This window comes from Cryptomeria japonica, chromosome 1, assembly GCF_030272615.1.
Source record: "Cryptomeria japonica chromosome 1, Sugi_1.0, whole genome shotgun sequence".
Taxonomy (NCBI): domain Eukaryota; kingdom Viridiplantae; phylum Streptophyta; class Pinopsida; order Cupressales; family Cupressaceae; genus Cryptomeria; species Cryptomeria japonica.
In genome coordinates, this window is record NC_081405.1 from 493520452 (window position 1) to 493541074 (window position 20623).

The 20623-nt window shown below is 35.0% G+C and overlaps 1 protein-coding gene across 1 annotated transcript in view; it reads left to right on the forward strand.

Moving 5' to 3' along the window:
• Positions 1-20350, forward strand: part of LOC131073492 (structural maintenance of chromosomes protein 5) — a 133747-nt gene extending 113397 nt beyond the window's left edge. The window contains exons 22-30 of the mRNA XM_058009925.2: positions 17149-17265; positions 17410-17487; positions 17645-17744; positions 17836-17890; positions 18981-19029; positions 19131-19218; positions 19455-19527; positions 19639-19742; positions 19983-20350. Of these exons, the coding sequence (XP_057865908.2) occupies positions 17149-17265; positions 17410-17487; positions 17645-17744; positions 17836-17890; positions 18981-19029; positions 19131-19218; positions 19455-19527; positions 19639-19742; positions 19983-20041 (723 nt within the window). The 3' untranslated portion in view covers positions 20042-20350. The remainder of the gene's footprint in view (positions 1-17148; positions 17266-17409; positions 17488-17644; positions 17745-17835; positions 17891-18980; positions 19030-19130; positions 19219-19454; positions 19528-19638; positions 19743-19982) is intronic.
• The last annotated feature ends 273 nt before the right edge of the window (positions 20351-20623 follow it).

Genomic DNA, 20623 nt, shown 5'->3' on the forward strand with positions numbered 1-20623 from the left:
TCTCATCTTTCTTAGGTTCTTTCTCCTTGTTGCTCCTAGCTAAGTAGTCAACAATATCATCAATAGGTTGCTCCTCTACCATCTTCTTACTTTTCTCCATACTCCTCATCAGCCAATCAGGAATAGCGGCCATTTCCATACCATCATCGAGACATCTCTCGATCAGGCTCTCTCAATGCCGAGATAACATCATCATCATCATCATCATCAAGATTATCCCTGGTCATATCATATACATTCTTCCCCAAACTAACCTCCAAAAGGACTGTAGGGGGTCTCGGCTGATCATCATCCTCATTGGGTGGAGCAGATGTAGTTGTGGCATGTAAATCCTGAACATTCTCTGGTAATATCATTGTGTTGGAACATTGCTCAAACTCCTTATTCTGTCTTGGCACTTCAACTTCCTTGATTGATGAGAGATTGAGGGGTGGTGAAGGAATGATAGTCTTTTGCTTCTTCTTCTTAACCTCCTTAATTTTCTTCCCTCTAGCCTTGACTTCTCTTGGTGTGTTCTTCCTTTGTTTGGGAGCTTGACTCTCCTCATCCGCCTAAATCCTTATGTCACTGATAGTTCTTTGATCGTCTTTCGAAGCAGATTCCTCATGTTTCATCTTTTCATAAGTGAAAGTAACACCCATGTCAACAAACTTGTTCATCTGATTATCTACCCATCCTCGAGAGAAACTCGAGACCTCTCTCATCAATACATTCAAATCTGTCTCTTCTAGTTCTGACCAATTAGGCAATAGAATCGCCTTCTTCATTTCATTCTCATATAGTGGATGCATATGATCCTTGTCATCTAATATCTGATTAGGAACGAGGAAAAGTCCACACTTCCTCATGAAATCCACTGACATTTTGGACCACATTCTTCTTTTTATTGCTTGTTTGTCCATCAAGTTGGCCCGATAATCTTCTATGTCTACCTTGTGGATGAACTTATCTCTCCTGATCCTTCCAACTTTTTTATCTGGATCAAATATTTCTCTTTTTTTGTATGTTGCAAATCAATAGAATGTAAGTTCTTCAATTGTTGTGCTTGCTGCTATGACAAATTGACAAACTTCCAATGCCTTCCCTATTGAAATAGGAAATGTCATCTCCGTTCTATGTTTTTCCTTCTGGATAGAATCAAACTCTAGAAGCCGTCTCACCAGTTCCAATAGGATCATTCTGTTAGTAGGATACCTAGGAAGCTTGTAAGGTTCGGATTGAAATCCGTGAATCCTTAGGTATGTGAAAGTGGGGAATTGTATGTACCACAATCCATATTTCTCTATCAACTCTGTTGCCTCCTTGGATAACTACCTGTGGATTCCGTCTTGTAACATTCGTGTTATGTACATAGTGAATGCATCATTCATCCTCTTATAATCTTCAATTCGATACATGTTTAGTTGTGGATAACACTCATAACTTCTGAATTGTCCTTGTTCATTCTCGACTTCACCTCTGCATATTAATCCTTTGTAGGTAACAAATCGTGCAACTAGATACACCAAATAGGAAGTCATGGCGAATGACCTGGGCCTCTCCACATTCTTCAGCTGAAAATCCAGATTCACTTATGATTTTTGACCAATTGATCAACGTTCCTTTCAGACAATCTCGGATGAAATAGAACATCCATCCATCGTATGTTGCTCCTTGCGGCATCCCCATCACTCGGTTAAGCAGAAATACTTAATTACTATATTCATCTTTGAAATCCATGCACATGAGTGTCTTGGGAGCCTTGGAATGATGAGTCCTAGGATCGATCATCCACTCCTTGTTTACTACGGTCTTGCATGCATCCATCTTCTTATATCTTTCTTCATATTCATCCTTGGTTCTATCTTTCATGTTTGCTCCTCGTTGAATTCCAAACACCTCAGTAGGGTAGGCAATGATGGTACCCTTAGGAGTCTTGATCATTTGAGAGCGAGGATCATAACAGCGCGCACACTCCAAGATAGGCTCGTTGCATTGTATGGATTGTGGGAATCTAGCAGCCCGATAAATGCCACTCTTCATAATGTTCACATAAGTTGGGGAAGGAATCTGGCTTCCAATTCCGAACATTTGTTGTCGCATCTGGCCCATGTTCAGGAATGCATGTTCGTGTCTGTAATCTCCTTCCATTTGGATGACATCTTGGATTCTGGATAGAATCTTGTCTCAACAATCCTCTGTTGTTCCTTCTAGATGCTAATTCCCGACTTTGACATTGCACCTGTACGAAGCTGGAATTTAGCAACTTTGGAAAATATTCCTGATAACAAGTTCTGATTTCCAAATGATTTAGACAATTTTAAGAATGGAAATCAGGAAATTTATCCACATTCCTAATGAATACTTAGTATCCTAGATCGAGAATTGAACTAGGAAAGGTGTGAAAAGTAGCGGTTTCACACAAAAGTTGTCTAAAGTGACCTTTCTGAGGTCAACAATGGTTGCCAACAAGTTTGAAGACAACCTGCAACTCTAGAAATCAGTCATTAAAATCATGTAGCAATCGCTTGTTATGCAAAAATTTGATGAAAACAACCAATTCCGGGCATATGTGTGGCTCGTAAAATAAATTTTTCTGAGGACAAGTCTGAAAATGGTGTGTTTCAGACTTACCAGCACCTTGCAAAGTGATAAAAACCTTGAAAATGATCATGAAAAGTCAAAGGAATGAGCTCCAAGCAAAATCGCCAAGGTGGGAAAGTAGTTGGAAATGGTATTTTTTTTGAGGACAACCTGCAACAATGGTGTCTCAGACCTGCAACAACACTTGGAAGCTCTGAAAACTCACTCAAAACTCCTCCAATCAGCCTCTAGACAATTGCCTTAGGTGGAAGTCAGATGGGAATGAAAATGCATGTCTGAAAATGATGTGCTCAGCCAACAATGGAGGTCAATAATCTCAGCAAAAAGGTGAAAATCAGGTCTGAAAATGACAATCAGCAACCTCCCAGCTATGGCACGACCAACCAAGGAGAACAATCGCCAAAAATGGAGGTAAAACCTCCCCAAAATAAAAATCGTCCTTCTCCCAAAAACGGTGCCACCTAACCAAAATCGCCAAAGTCTGAAAAATCTGCAAGTAATCTCCTCCAATGGCAGCCAAAAATGAATCGCTTAGGCTGGGAATGAAGGGAAATAAGCAGTGAAAACAATCTTCAGCCCAATGGTGTCAACTTGACACTTGAACAAATTCGCCAACTGGAGGAAAAATCGCCTAAGTAAGCAACACACTTGGCAAATATAATATTATTATAATGCTGGCTACCTTCCTTTAAAGTGTGATAATATTATTATCACACAAGCAATGTGGGATAAAACATTGTTACTTATACTTGCCTGGGGAAAATCAATTTGCTTCTAGAAGGTGAAATTCATTAAATGCTTATTGCAAATCATTTATTAATTGTTTTTTATTTTTAAATAATCTTTGACGTTTGTAAAAACAATTAAATGTGGGTCAATTTTTTAAAAGATTTCAAAAATTAAATCAAATTGACCATTAGGTGAAAACCAACCCTATTTGGATTAAAAAAATCCAAATAAAAATAATTAAAATGTTCAAAATGCACATATAGAGGAAAACCGACCCTTATTAGGATAAAAATCCTAACATAATTTCATCAACTTTGCACAAAAATGTCTCCAGGGGGGAATTTATCAAAGTCTAGAGTGAAAATTCCAATTCAAACTTGCCACTTAGCACAAAAAATCGCCCTAGGCGAAAATCGACCCCAGTCTGGACAGTTATCCGGATCCAAAATCATTAAAATCATCACTTGTGGAAATTCGCCTAAGGTCTGGAATCGCTATTCGTATTAAAATCTACAAAGTCTCGTCATAAAAGTCCTGGTGGAAAATCGATAGGCATCAGGAATCATCATTTTAGTCCTCATTAAAGTCATCCGTAGTCCTGGTGGAAAATCGTGGGTTGTCAAGAAAAATTCCCATATTTAGTCAAATTTTAAGCATCTTGGTGGAAAATCGCCCCATGTCTGGATAATGAGTGGGGGAAAAATGAGGTCCATTTGGAATCCAGGGGAAATTCACCACCAGTCAGGATTTTGAGTGGGGGAAAACCATGGGTCATCAGGAATGTGGGTGAAAAGCACTTCCAGTCTGGAATTTTAACATTTTGACCCTTAGAACATGGATTTTCATCCAGAATTTAACAATTTAACCACTCAAAATCCTCTGAACACTTAGAATTTTCAATAAAACGCTGCGGGACTTAGGCAAACCTATTAGGATAAACGAAAGGAAACCTATCGGGATAAAGTGAAGGAAACCTATCGGGATAAAGCGAAGGAAACCTATCAGGATAAAGTGCAAAATCAACTTGATTAACTTCCTAGGAGCGAGAAAACAACTCCTAAAGGTCTTAAAATACCTTAGCACTTAAAAATCATCGATGTGGATGTTCAAAAACATGTTAAACGCTCAAAAGGTCTACACTTAGACAAAATTAGGATTGTTTAAAATCTCAACTTTATGCACTTGATCCTATAACTTCAAAACCCTAAACGACAATTAGGCATGGTCAAAAATCTGAGACTCGGGCATGGGAACTCAAAATTGCCCACTATGTTGCCAAAACCCTAAACTAACTAACGCGAAAAGCAGGAGAGAGTTGGTCCTCGTTTGCAATGGGGTGATGTGTGAAAAGGTCACAACACAACCCCATTGCACATGTCCCACACTTTAGAGTTGTTTCCACGTTTCACGAGGTTGCTGAGAGGATAGCTCAGTAGGGGTGCAAACTTTTGTGACATCAGGAACATTACAAATCATCAACTTTTACAGTGTGTTATAGGCCTCAGGTGGCATTGTATGTTTCGATCAACTTTTTTCATATTATTCCTATCTTGTTAGAGCTTAGTCTCTTCCTTCTTGAGGTTGAATACCTATTGATTTCTACACCTCCTTATCATTAAGGTAACTCCCCTAAAAAACAAAAAGACATCAATATGAATTCAAACCACCAAAGGTATCATTATGAATGAAAAAGTGACAATTTTTCTTACACATTGCATCACATTGTCAAAATTAATATAATACGTATTTTTGTCAAGTGAAAGCCCACTTGTTTGAATTGCTGACCAATGAATTAGAGCTTATAGTGTGCTGATAAAACACTCTTATGAAAGGGGCACATTCTTGCAATTATCAAAGAGAAAGAGGAAGCAGTCAATGAGGTTGAGAAATTAAGATGAAACTCGCATCCTTTTGACCAAGAAGGGATTCTACAAGCTATTTACAAAGCCTTGCTTGAGCACACCAATAGTGATTATAGTGCATTTGTTCCTTTGCGAGACTATCTTTAGAAGAAGATGATAGTCCCTCCCTTTCTTGCAAAAGGACAAGAATATGGGCCCATTATAAGGGCTTTTCAAAATAAGGTGAGACACAATGTTGATGAACACATTGTCTGACGTATTCACATTGATGGGCTTCCATTAATTCTTTTAAGGTTGGCAAACTTATAGGAAATGGTGAGGGAGATAACTATAGCAACTAAAGGCTATATACTAGTGTTACAAGAGTTGGTGGTTGCTAGAAAAGCATCACCTTAGAGGATGAAAATTTGGTAGCATTGTCAGACACCAGCATCAATTGAACTCTAAAATACACCAGGATGCTTTCACAAAATTGCGAACTACCTCTGATGTAGTATGCTTTACTAGTATTGCTTCCACCCATTTTATGAAATAATCGGTTGCCGTTAGTATGTGTGTATGACCAACACTTGATGGCAGGTTGATTGGTCCAATAAAGTCTAGACCCCATTGCTGAAAAGGTTCTTCAATTACTACTGATTTGAGTGAGAAGGCTGCTAATTGCGGCTTACCTGCAAACTGCTTACACTTCTCACATCTAGCCACCTAGTCGTATGCATCTTTGAACATGCTTGGCAAATAATATCTTTGCCTCAAATATTAAAAACGATCACAGTAGATATAAAAAATTAAAAATGATCTCCACAAGCTTCATTATGAAAAGCTTTCAAAAGTTTTTGCTGTTGATCTTTATCGAGACACTTAGGAATATTCCATCCAAACCTCTCCTGTACATAGTATCATTCGAGATGATATACTTTGCTGACTTCAATTTCAGATCCTTTTTCTCCCTAGGTGATAGGTGTGAAGGACTTTCACTGTAAGTAAGATAAAAGGCAATATTAGAGAACCACGGATCCTGCAAGTTGACAATGCCATGGGGACTCCTGCTGCTTCAGGCTCATTTTCAACTATTAGTCTGCATATGCCTCGACCTCTGACCAGATTGGTTGGTTTGATTTCCAAATCATATTCTTACACTTTGGCTATCTATGCTCCTCTCTTATTACAACTGATTTCCTGTTGAGTAATAATGCACTCAACTGTCAGGTCAAGGACATAAACTATAGTATTGGAATGTAAACTATAGAACCTAAACTGTTTAACTGCCTTCACTCTTCAAAAGCATGCTTTTCTATTTGAGACTAATTTAAATCATGCTTTTTCAAGGCAACACTCCTGAAGGCAATGGGTGCTTCGATTTTCTGTTCATTAGCTTGCAGTAGAATGGCTGACATAGTGTGTTCAGACACATAGCAATAGATAACAAAGTATTTGTTGAAATCTAGATGAACCAAAACTGGTGCGTGCACAATAGCTTCCTTGTTATCTGTTAGCTTCCTTGAAGCTTACATCACTAGTACTCCTTCAATTTTGTGAAGTCTCCAAAGAGACAAAATTGTAAAAGTGATAATCAAGTGAAGGATATGTATAATGATCAGAGACATTACAACAAATTTACTTAAGACAGGCAATCATTCCTTGGAGTCAACTTTGGTACGACACTATGTGGTGTAATCTGCAGCGGTGAACATATGCAACAACAGTCAGCTTTATGGTCGATGTCTTAGCAACATCATACAACGATCTATGTAAAGGTTGAGGTTTATTATAAAGGCAAAATAACAACCTCATATCGAGAACACAACAACTCATAAAGTGCAGCGCTTGTATGTGAGGGGATAAAGGCTACAATCTGTTACACTTTATATGAAAGATGTTAAATAAAGCAATAACAGTGATCACTATTAAGGCAGAGATGTCCTTACGAAAGGATATGAATGGATTTATCATGAGTAAGCAGCGATGTAATGCACAGCAAGGTGGTGACTTGGTTAGCAATATATTGCAGCGTCCAAAGTGATTAATAATAATGACATCATATGATAATAGGATGGATTATAATAAATGGTTTAGAAGTATATAGGCAGCGATAACTAAATCCTACAGATGCAGTGAACTGTATTCCAAATATGGCTTCAATCAAACAAACAAAGAAAATATATATAATTGCAATGTATGTTGATCTCCAAATGATTAAGACAAAAGCATAAGAGAATGGTGGAAATGGCAGTCAAGAAAGCACAATATAAACCATCGGTGGAAGACAAAATGGTCAATATGATAATCAGTTATATGATAATAAACCAATACAAAATGGTCAATATGATAATCAGTTATATGATAATAAACCAATTCATATTCTAATCAAAGCGTTAAGGAGCAGTTATTAAGAGTATTAAGGTGAAGCGGTAAAAAAAAAGTGCTTTGTTATTAAGACAAACAACAAATATATTATTGTATACGTGTTGGGGTGACTTCATAATCAACAATTAAAGAAACAACTATATTGTTAAGAATTGTTTACACACAAACACATTTGTTTCTAAGAGTCCTCTCCATTCATGAAAAGGTGCAATAAGGTATAAAAGTAAATAGAGGGTGAAGAATATAAAGGTGTGGTGTGGCGTGAATAGGTGAGAGTATGAAGAACTAGAATATTGTATGTAGACTTATATGCAGTGTCAAAAGAAGAGTGTGTATTCATCTATGAAGGAGTTGTGTTTAAAAGTCTTCTAAAGCAGCGATTAAAGTCATAGAGATGATTATCTAAAGCAGTGATTAAAGGTTAACAAGGGACATATCCATTGAAAAGGTTGTCTCATTTGTAAGCGATGTCTCTTTTCATAGAGAGAGAAATATAAAGAGAATATGAGAAGTTTGTGTGTAAAAAGAAAAGCAAGTGTAAGGTAATAAGATATATCATACATACTCCAGCCACGTTGAAGGGAAGATCTTGCGAAAGATATATACATTCATGAATTGCTAAGAAGAGGAACATAACAGATTTGTACAGGAAGTTTTATGCAAGGTTAAAAGAAGATTTTTGAGCATATTGGAACAGATTCAAATCAGAATTACAAGCAGTTCTTAAAAGGATCAGAAGGACACCGGCAGATTAATATGAAGAGAAATATAATAGAAGACTTGTCAAAAGTAGATTTTGTGAAGGAGATGAAGAGAAAGATTATAGCAGATTTAAGAAGCATAATTTAGCATATTTATAAAACATATTGGAGGAGATAAAAATAAAAAATATAGAAAGGCAGATCATTCAAGGAAAATAAATACAAATCAATGAAGCAAATAAAATGAAATATGTGTGAGATGTTAACTACATAAGGAAGTCATCTAAAGGCTATCATCTTGTGTGAGGAATCATATCCAAATCAGGAGCAACACTTTCAGATCTGCAGACATCATTGATTCTATCAGTCATAGTATTTCTCTCATTGTCAAATCAGAGAAAGTTATAAAGATAAGTTCTATCCTCCGGTCTATTCTTAGAATTTTAAATTAGTTGTTATAATGAAATGTATTTAGTTTTGATAAAATTATATTTATTAATATATCATAATTCTCACTTTAAGTTAGAATTGTTGTCTTAGGACTAAACTAGGTAAACCCCAAAAGGGGGACATTATATTATTCTCAAGTGCTTGTTTACTAGAATCATTGCACTTAAAAACTTGTGTTTCCTTCATCATATCTACTATATGTTTAGTGATTTCAGAGAAATCTGAGACAAACTTCCTCAAGAAGTTCACTTGACTAAAGAAAGATTTTACACCCGTCCTGCTAGATGGAAAACTCGATTGCTGGGTGGCTTTAACCTGCTTAGGATTGATTCTTATCCCTTCCTTGGAGATGATGTGTTGATGAAAATAGACTTCATAGGATTCAATTAAAAACCACATTCTCTGCACTTTTGCAAAATCATTTCCAGATCCTTTAGGTGATTTTCTCTTTTCTTAGAGAATACAATCAAGTCATCGAAGTAGATTACAATGATCTTATTTCTTAGATCTCCAAATGACAGGTTCGTAGCTCTTTGGAAAGTGGCACTTGCATTAATTTGGCCAAAGGGTGTTAGTTTTAGTGATCAGATTTAAGTAAGCTCGGAAATTAACTTAAATGTAAACACACAAGAGACACAAAACACAATATAACCTGGGAAAACCTCCCTCTTGGAGGAAAAAACCCAACATCAAAGATCCAGATCAAAACCCTTTAGTATGAGCAAATTACAATTACAATAAGGATCAGATCACTAATCTGATAAGACTCCCAATCTTGGGCAGTGCTTTGTCAATATAAATTCCTTTATGTGCAGACCCTAATCTGATATCACCCAACAAATCTGCCAATAAGTCTGCTACCTGAAGATGCACAGATCCAAACTGGAATGGAGCTTGAGATGCACAATATTTAGCACATATGTGAAGGAGATCTACAGCCTGGTCTGGCATACAAATTCGCCCAGCTTTTATGAAGCAATTCATTGATTTTATGAAGACCAATTTGCTGAAGAAGACCAGAGAGGATATTCGCTAGGGCAGAATATTTGATTGCTAGGAATGATTGATTGAATGTATATGTCTGATTGCGCTGATACAAGACTCAATCCTCTTACATAGGTTGGCCTAGCCTCATTAGACCGACTTCTTCATATTATTTTCCTTTTGACAAGTTTGGTGCCCAAATCAAGTTACATTTTTCAATTGGGCCGAACCCAATAATTTGATTACAAGTTATATAAATAATTGCATATCACTCGTTTTATTTGGGGCTGGACTCAATTACAAGTTACATTACGAGTCTCCCTTACATTTAACTTAATCACAAGTTACATGGTGTGATTTTGGGCCCATCCCAATAGTAATTTAATCGCACAAGTTATACACCAAATTTGAATTGCATTTATGCAACATTTAAATTTGAAACATAATCCGAGCTAGCTATAATTTCAACAAAGGGCATACAATTGTATGCGAGCGTTCCCCAAGGTGTGATGAAAGTTGTTTTATGTTGGTCCTTTCTATCTACACTGATTTGATTATAGTTCAAAACTTCGTCCAACATAGACGTCGTTTGCGCTCCAACAACTGTTTGTAGTACATGATCCATATATGGCAAGGGGTCGCAGTCTTTTAGAGAAGACTAGTTTAGGTTTCTGAAATCAACACATCTTTATTTCCCCATTCTTTTTGCGTATAGGAGAAATATTTGCTATCCAAGTGGAATGATGAATAAGGTAAATAATTCTTGCCTATAGCATCTTATTGATTTACCTGAAAATTGTATTTGTGATTTTGGGATTGTAGTTTCTTTGTTTCTGCTTGAAAGGAGAGATCCCTGGCTTGAATGGTGTGTGATGCTGAAGTTGTCCTCCTATAATGTTCTTTAGATCATCATAACAGCAGGCAAGCACATCTTTGTATCTAACAAAAAGCTTCATCAACTTATTTCTTTCTTCTGACATTCAACATTTATTGACACATACCAATTTAAGGTCAAGAGTGACTAAACCCCTTGGGAATTTTGTTTCCCTTCAGCTGTATCATATGTTCTCCCAATCCCCTCTTTTTGTCCAGACAAAATTCTTTGCACCCCGTCTGGCTTCCTTCGAAAAAGGTATCCCTAAACATTTCCGCATTTTCTATGAACGTTTTGATTTGCCCGTCGTTCTCAAAAACCCACTAGGATTCCACATTATCAAGAACGTTTGGCCGATATATCATTTCGATTATGTAGGGATCCTTTTCAAAATTTTGGTGAGAAAGAAGCAAAGACACTGAGATAGTGAGTATGCCTTGGAATTCTGATATTGGGGAACCACCTCAATAGAGAAAACATCAAAATGTTCGGTTTCCTCCCAGACCCTATTCCGGTAGTACTTCAATATTTCATTCTTCACTGTGAAAGCATTTCTCATTTGTTTAATAATAAGTTCGATATCACCAACCACCTTTAACATTCTGATTCCCTTTTCATTTTCTGTTGCTATTTTAAGTAGTAAGGCTTCATTTTTAGTAGTGTTATTAGTATTTTTAAACTCTAACTTGTAAGAGGAGGGGAATTTCTCTCCATTAGGTGAGACTAGTACCACCCCAGTGCTGGAACCAGAATTAGAGCAGCTACTATCAAACTCCAAGGTCCATAATTCTGAAGAGATATCTGGACCAAGGGATTTCTCATTATAGACATCATCAGAAAAGAGTATATAATTAGCAAATTCCATTTCATCATAGAGAATTTGAGAACTAGGATCATTAGATTTCATGACTACAGATTTTGCCTTGGCTTCTGGCTCTAGACATACTTTCTTGTTTTCTAATGGAATGAGGGCATGAGACCAATCCGTTTGAATTTGCCGTCCCAAATCTTTACTGAAACTTTGGCTTAGAAACACTTTGTAACTAGCAGGTATGTTGGCCACCAAAATGGTTAACTTAAGCCTTTTGCCTGGGTGAGCTGCTGAGGATAATTGGGCATCTTTAATCTGGTCGATTAGAGGAATTTGTTTTGAATCTATGGAGCAACATCTCCCAAAAGGTTTTAGTCAAGGACAACCCAAGGGCCTTAAAGACAAATTCTGGCATAACATTGTTTGATGTGCTGGAGTCAACAATACAGTTGCTAAGTCTATGGCCATTAATGAAAAGGGATACATAAAAATGATTTGGTTTAAATCAGCAATGGTGGAAGTATGATCTCTAGTATCAGATGATAGGCTAGATTCTGAAGTCTTGGCAAATAAACTGCTCATAACATAGGTTAGCTTTAGCATGTTTTGGATTGACATATCTAATCAGCTTATCGAGCTCGCTATGATTCAATCTTAAGATATTCAGCAAGAGAGATTTGGATTTTAAAAGACTTATAGAATTTGTCAATGTCAAATGAACTGGCACCTTTATCTATCGGCTCAGATTTCGAAGGTCTGGGAGTGCTTTCGAGAGCCTTAGAAAAATGATTATTCCTCTTGGATGCAAAAGCAGGCTTTTGAAAACGAGATGTACCGTTTTGATTAAGACCTCGTTGACTCCTTGTAAGAACAACACGTAAAGGGTCATCTGAGGTGGTAAAATGTCACCTCATCTTTCTGAGTCAGACTCATATGTGATGTCCCCACCCAAATTCGAATACAAGACAAGCTTCATTAAGAGTTATGTTGCTATCTTAAGAAAGCTCCTTGTATTATCTTTATAAATGATAATAGTATTCAAAGCCAATACAAACTTAAAGACATTAATTGTTCATAAGTGCGTATTCATAGAAGGGCATGATTTTGATAAACAAATCATTTGTTGGAGGTTGACTCTATGATATACAAATGGCAGCACTTTGTTTAAAGGTGAACAACGATTAAGACAAAGAATAAAGATGGCGACTATACATCAAAAGGTGGCAATCAAGAACAAACAAAGTAATGAATAATCATGAGCTGGATACTACAAGTGATAAATGAGATATATAGGCAATTTTGAAAGAATGGACAGAATAACGAACTGTCCCAAACATATTCATATGAGACAAAAGTTTCTTATACAGATCATGCCATGTAGTAAGCAATTTATAAGTAAATAAAGGCAGCAAATTATGATTTTTAATGTGCAGTGATTTTTATAGTTAAAGTTTGTAATGCAGAGCTCAATAAAGACACAGAAATATGATGCTACAGAAGGACATCAATTATTATCAGGGATTCCTATTTTAAGGAGCAGTGATTATGTATAAGGGATGATATCATGCAACGATTACCATACAGTAGCCAACCTCACATATTATGAATGATAGTAATTAAAAGTTATAAGTTAGCGATTTGATTATGAATGATGCAATAGACAAAACCGGCTCATAATGCAAACAAACAATGCAGCGGTTACAAATGATTTACAATGTGTATGTGCACATGTGTATGTGCATGTGTGTAACATGCAGTTCGATTTACTGACTCAACTGGTCTGATTCCTCATCAATGATTAATTAGATCACAACACATAAGGATCCAGTTCTTCACTGGAGGGGTCTAGAAGTTAGGCCTAAACCATCGGTAAAGATAATTGGATGGAACATGGTTATTTCCAGATGAATGTCTCAAGATGAGGACCCTTTAACATAATTAAAAAAAAATCTAATATTACAAACTTCTCAGATTTAAACCAAATGTTAGATGTAAAAGAACATTTAAAAAAGAGAATTGCTGCTATTGCAGCCTATAAGGAACATAGCACAGCGGGGTGGAGATTACAATCCTTTTTGGGACAGCATATCATGTGTGAAATTTTGCATTTGAGTAAGAAGCCCCATAAGGCATTCATATTTCGCTGTCTTTTTCAGTTGAAATTCATGTTGTCAAATATGGTATCGATGCAAATTAGCTGTGTAAAAGCAAATCTTTCTGTCCAGATGCTGTAATATATATGATTCTATGACTGCATCATGTATAAGTGCTTAATTGGAGAGTCATATGTGCCTATTCAAATATGGTAACAAGTCATTTAATGCTTGCCAAAGTTATTGTTGAGGAATTACTGGGATTGTTGATAGTTTCAATGGGAGAAAAACTGATAAGAATATCTACTTGCTCTAAATAATTTTGAAGGAGACAAGGCAACATCAATAGATGAAATAGAGAATTCATTGCAAGAGTCAATGCATTAGCATTCCTTCATTATCTTCCAATAAATAAATTGTCTTAAGCTTCAGAAACTATGTAATGTCCCCTTTCTAGCACTTGTAGTATGATGTTGTCATTAGCCTATTTCTCCATGGTCCTGTAGGCTAACTAGGACATTTAAGAGATCTTGATGATGTATGGCCTAGACAGTTTTAGTTATAGACAATTCCGAGGTGTTTTGGTGTGGTTTTGGGATACTTACTATTTATAGTAAGTTAGTTTCAGCCAGGTCAGTATCACTTGTGAATACTTGGATGGCGTTTATGTCGGTGGTTAATTGTTTAATACATACTAGAGACATTGATAATCATTTGATATAATTTATTTAACGATAAGTTAAATTAAAATATTTAACTTCATTGTTAGGGGACTAGGGTTTAAAAGGGAAGTTTTTTTAAAATTAAATGTTTCCCTGATCTAATTGCACTTGGGCAAAAGAGATTTAAAATACAAAGAAAGTGTCTCTATATATCCCACATTGACTAGTGAAGTGTGTGGGCTCTCTTGTGAATGTTATAAAAGACTCTTGAGAGTTCATTTCCAGCATGCTTGGAAGTGTGGTTTTCTAATTGGTTTTATTATTTCTCTTGGAGGATTGGGAGCTTTGGCTTTCAACAGGTTTGAGGACGTAAAACCTCGAGCTTGGAGGCAGTGGGCAAAAAGCCATTGTCAGTTGGAGATATGATTCAGGCATCTCACTTGTGTTTCACATTTCTAGAAATGAAGGTAATGTTGTAAGGTGTTTTTTTGTTTTTTCTGATCATTTTGCTAGGGTTTGGAGGAGGAATTGGGTTGTTTGTGAAGGCTTGGGTGTTTGGTATAAGTTCCTCTTTTGGCGGATTTGTTTTAGATAAACGACAAAAAATATCAGACCTACATAAGGGTTTCAAACATTATCTTCAGCCATTCATGTTATCACATTGTGCCTAAAGGACATATTAAGCTTTGGGTCTGTTAATGATCCATCTATGTTATGCTTTTGCATGTTGTTGACACATTTCTATAAGTTTTGTATGTCTGAAAATTATCGTAACAGACCTGAAAAACATTGTACTCAGATCTGATATGACGATAATAAAGTGAAGTTGATCATGAGAAATTGTTGTTTTGGTTTATGCACTTTGTGTTATCAATTTTGTATGTTTTTCTATGTTTGGCATTGAAAACAAACATCAAACACAATCAAAACTCAGGATTCAGACATCAGAGAGCTAGCACACCAAGTGTTTGATGAAATGTCAAACCTACTTGTAGACACCTAAAATTGTCCTAGCTTAATTAAATAAATATTTTATTTATTTAATAATTTTATCCTAAGTCTTCTATTAATTAAATAAATTTTTATTTATTTAATTAATTCATTTTGCCTCTTCTAGCTTTTCCTCATTTAAATAATTTTTTTTATTTATTTAAATTATATTTTCCCTAAATTAAATAAATATTTTATTTATTTAATTAGTCCCACTTCCTCTATTAATTAAATAAATTATTATTTATTTAATTAATTCATTAGCCTTTTCTCTTCATGACACATGTCATTTATCTTTTAATTTTCCTCTACCTACCCTCTTCATATTTTATTATTTCTTTTACCTACCCTTTAATCCTAGCCGTTCATTTATCTTTTCACCTCTTAATCCTATCCCTCCATTTTCTAAAGTGTCTTCTATATAAGAGTATTTTGATATCCTTCTAATCCTAATGCATTTATCTAGCTAATGCGTTTATCTAGTTAATGCGTCTATCAAGCTTTCTTGCGATCAAGTGACTTCACAACCACAATCCGTTCTTTGTTGAGCACTTGTGCATAATACAAAATCTGAGAGCAAATATATCAAACAAGACTAATGGAGATAGGAGACAATGGAGATCAAACCCTACTTGGCATGTGAATGGTATTATGGCTTCAATTTGTTAATTTGCATGTTCTTAGGTATCTTCATTGGTGTATGGTGAATGTTTTATTGTAGAACTAGGATTGTTTGTGGTTTGATCTTTGTGGTTTTGCAATAGTTTGTCATCATCATTTTTCATCTCACACACTACTAAACAGAAAAAATAATACCAGAATTAGTTGTGGTTCTTACAGTGGTATCTTTGCAATATTGTTTGAGTGATTAATGTTATTATGCATGAATGAGAGACTTCTTAACAATCATATGAGCATATGTGCAAACAATCTCAATCAGCCAAAGACATTACAAAGAGCAGCAAACTGTGCGATAAGTTGTCTAATCCATTAAGGTAGAATTGTTTCAAAAAATTTGGTTGCAAACCAGGGTTGGTCATTTCAAACTACATCAAATATGAACCCTGAAAATAGATCCTTGAGCTGACATTGTGAAGTAAAATAACCTCTGGGTTAGTGTTATGAGTATTCTTGGATTAAATGAAGCTCTATGGCCTGACTAAGAAACTTTCATAAGTGCCATTCAAGGCTATTGTCGGAGCTTCTTTCTTGTAATCAGATCACAAAGATTAGCTTCTCTATCTCAGTAAGTGGAAACTTAAAGTACTTGAAGATCTTTCCAGTGAAATGTTGTTAGAACATAATATTATTATTGGTTATACCCTTATATCATCTATATATTGTTCTAATATAAGGTTATAAAACTTTATGTTATAAAGCACATACCATTTAGTTTATGTAATTAATAAACTTATAACTATTAGATTATTAATTTTTTTAAATGGTTGCTTTGATTAGGTGTGATTCATACCCCTTAAGGTAGTTTCCACCCTTTTTCCTTTATTTAAGGAGGTTTTCTCTCATTTGAGAGTGTGAATTTGGACTTATATTATTATGCACATAAGGTATTATTGGCCATGTGGAAATATGAAGAAAAGTGTCCATTCAGTCCATTTTTAATTTTTTAATGGACTATATTTTATAAGTGTTTTTAATAAAATAATGCTTTATGGGATTTTCTACCCGAAAAGGTTTTCCCAATGTAGGTTTGGTGTAATGTGTAAAATCTATGCATGTATGTTTTTTTATGTTATTTATTTTATATATTGTTTATAATGATTAGTATCCTAAGATCCTACTTGCTAACAGATGTTGATTGAATGATATATTTGTTTTTTAATGTAAAATGTTTTCTTGAATATGAATGCATTTCTTGTATGTTTTTAAATTATATTTGGATCTCATGTAATATTTGTTAGATGCCCTCTTGACTATGGCATTTAAATTATGAACTGATTACTAATAACTGAAAATACTGATCAATGAATGTTTGCACTATTTGATTTTGGACTCGTTGATTGTGCTATTTTGTTTGTATGAAGATGCCTGAAACAGTTGAAGAGCTTGAAGCTGCAATACAAGACTGCACTGCACAGGCTAATGCTGTCATGTTTCTCAATCCCAATGTACTTGATGAGTATGAGCGGCGTTGTGAGAAGGTAATTTTCCTTGTTTCCTTACATAAATTGGCGAGTTGCTTCTTTTTGAGGATATGATTCAGGTAAAATCTCTTTAAATGATTATCTTGTATTAATATGTATGTTTTTCTTCATATGAATTCTGCTTTGTGAGTGCTTGAGCAGATTAGCAGCCTGACTTTGAAAGTAGAAGAAGATAAACTGGCACTCAATAATATTTTAACAGAAATAAATAATCTGAAGGTGAATATTTAATAAAATTACATACATTTTTCTTTTTACCAAGTGATAAAAAGATTAGATATAAGTAATCACTAAATATCATTGGTTTGCAAAGATCAAATGTTGATTGGAATATCAAATAGTCAAATTCTAATTTTAAGAGGATGGTCGTTGAAAGGAAACTTGGTTACCGACATTGAGAAGTCTTGTCACGAGGATCGATGAAACTTTTGGAAAGAATTTTCAAGAGATGGCTGTGGCTGGAGAAGTAACACTTGGTGTGTACTCAATATTAATTTTAATTCTTTTGTAAAGTTGACAGAATTCTCAGTATTGGTAAATTTGATGCTTCTAAATATTTTTTTCCAGATGAGCATGGTATGGATTTTGATAAATATGGTATTCTAATCAAGGTTAAGTTCAGGTATTGTATCTCGTTATCTGTGACTTATGCTAATGAAATCCTTTTAAATGGAATTGTGTTATTTTTTAAAGGCTTTGTTTCTTCATTTTTAAAATTGGAATTATGTTCGAAGCATGCTATCATTTGTATCTATATTTTTTATTGAAGAATATTGTCCAAACATTTTATTATTCATTTGTTTTCAAATCATTTTGAAAAATGCATCTAATACAAGGTGTTGGGCTATGTCCTTGGAGCATTTCAAATTTGCTTGTCCTCATAACATGCCTGTTGGTACTGTAAATGTAGGGTTTGTTTCTTAATAATTATGCATGTTGTTTTTTCAAATATTTTCATTATATCTATTATAATTTAAATGCATTTTTGTTCTTAAGTCAGAAGAATTACAGACTATTCAACAAAATTGGAATTTGGTGCCCCTTCCTGTAGAAAATACTTATTGGATTCTTTGGTAGGAACCAGCCATACAACATGTAATGAAGTTTCTTATAGGATGTAGCAAGATGATTACTACAGCAAGAAAAGTGAAGAAGAATTCAATTTCAATTCCAACTTCAACAAGGTAGACAAAATAATCGTGGAAGTGGGCTTGCTCAATTAATACAAAATGAACCAGTGAGTTGGGGTTGCCACTGAGGCATGGCAGAATTAGGGGCACACAAGCACTAGATGGATGAAAGATTTAGTATTAGAGAGAGCCAAAATTAAAGAGGATTCTATTGTTTGGGGACCACAATGGAAATTTCAGAGGAATGATACGGAAATCTGCCAAATATTGACACTGCTCAATTGTTTGTACTTTCTGCTTATTGTTCGATGCCATTGGTGGCACTAGGATATTTTGATTTTAGTTTAAAGAGTATGCCTATTTTGAAGTGAGTTCTGGGTTTTCTTCTGCCAGTATGAAATTTGTTTGCTATTTTGTTGTACCTGAATGTGGATGGTCAAGTGCATAAAATTATTATCATCCATATTTTCTTGTTCTTGTTTTCATCATTCCCTGAAAGAACTTGTAGATCTTTGGATAATCCTTAGTTTACCTTGATGTAGCTGTTCCTTCTGTACTAAGCTTTGACTTTTGCTTTTGCAGGCAAACTGGACAGTTGCAGGTACTTAGTGCTCATCACCAGTCTGGAGGGGTATGGGTTCTGTTCTTTTTCAAACATACAGAGAATGCAATCTTTTTCCATGATAACTTTGTACATTTATGAAACGCTAACAAAATGATGACTTTTCTCAGGAACGATCAGTATCAACAATATTGTATCTCGTTTCACTACAGGACCTTACGAACTGCCCATTTCGTGTGGTAGATGAAATAAATCAAGGTTAGTAGAATTTTATGATGGTAGATATTTTTAACGTTCATACTGTTATTTTAGGTCTTGATTTTAGATATTGAAATTTACTTATTCTATTATAAGAATGGCACGGTATGTTAAAGACTTCCCAAATGGTTATGCTAGCATACAAATATGCAGAGTTAACTGTGAACTTCTTTATTGCTTTAATTCAAGTGTCTTACAAGGTTATGCTCTGGCATACTGGTTCTTCTGTACACTAGGAATGGATCCCATAAATGAAAGGAACATGTTTCAGCAACTAGTTAGGGCTGCAAGTCAACCAAACACACCACAGTAAGAATGGATCTCATTTATCCGTCTCATAGTTCTTTACCTTGTCATTTTTGGGACTGAAAACGAATCTGACACTCCAAATGACTGATGCAAATGAGTTTGATTTTGTAGGTGTTTTTTATTAACCCCAAAACTGCTTCCAGACCTAGATTATACGGATGCTTGCAGCATCTTAAATATCATGAATGGACCTTGGATTGACAAACCATCCAAAGGTATGGACAATAATTTCAACTTCGTAAGGGTTACAAGGAGGTCTTATTTAGTAATCACTCTATTTCCATTGTAATATTGCTTCTTCATGTATCCAAATAGTGCGTAAATACTATGCCTTCAACTTGTTCTTTATCTGCATAATGTTAGAGTAGTTTCTTTGCTTTTATGTATGAATTCATTCCTAGTCTTGGGCAAACTGTAAATTTTGACTATTTTGTGCTGCTTTATTTTTCTGTCAGTGTGGAGTAGTGGAGCGAATTGGGGAACTGTAACAGAAATAATGTCACGGCAATCATGACTTTATTCTACTATGCTGTATTCTTAGAAAATGTAAGAAGTTTATGGATTATTCAGTGCATTCTATTTTTCTTCATATTAAGCATACAACGAAGATCCCTGTTCTCCTGTAATTATTAGAACATTTTTCTGTTGGTATTGATAATATAGAAGAGATTCATGAGATGAATTGAATGAGAAGTTTATGTAAAGAATTTAATATCTGATCAGTAATTTTCAACTGTATATATTGTTGTCCGTATTTTTGTATTCACAAAAATGGACAACCCCTTTAAATTTTTTTGTTAAAAAATGAAAATTTTTACTCTAAGACATGTTTCCCGAGGCAAAATTTTGCTTCGCCCTTGGACTGGCTTAATTCTCAGTCCATCCACGATTCACGTTTCAAATTTCATTGCATTCTGAGTTCGTTTGCTATGTTTTTTCTTTAATTTCAGGATTTTTTTTTCTCAACTGCAAGTAGAAAATTTTCCTTTGATTGCAAGTTTTATTTTTCTCTTGTTTTAGTATTGTAGGGAAATTTTAAAACAATTACAAGTGCACTTTATCTAAAACTTGTCACTTGTAACTTAACTTTTTATTT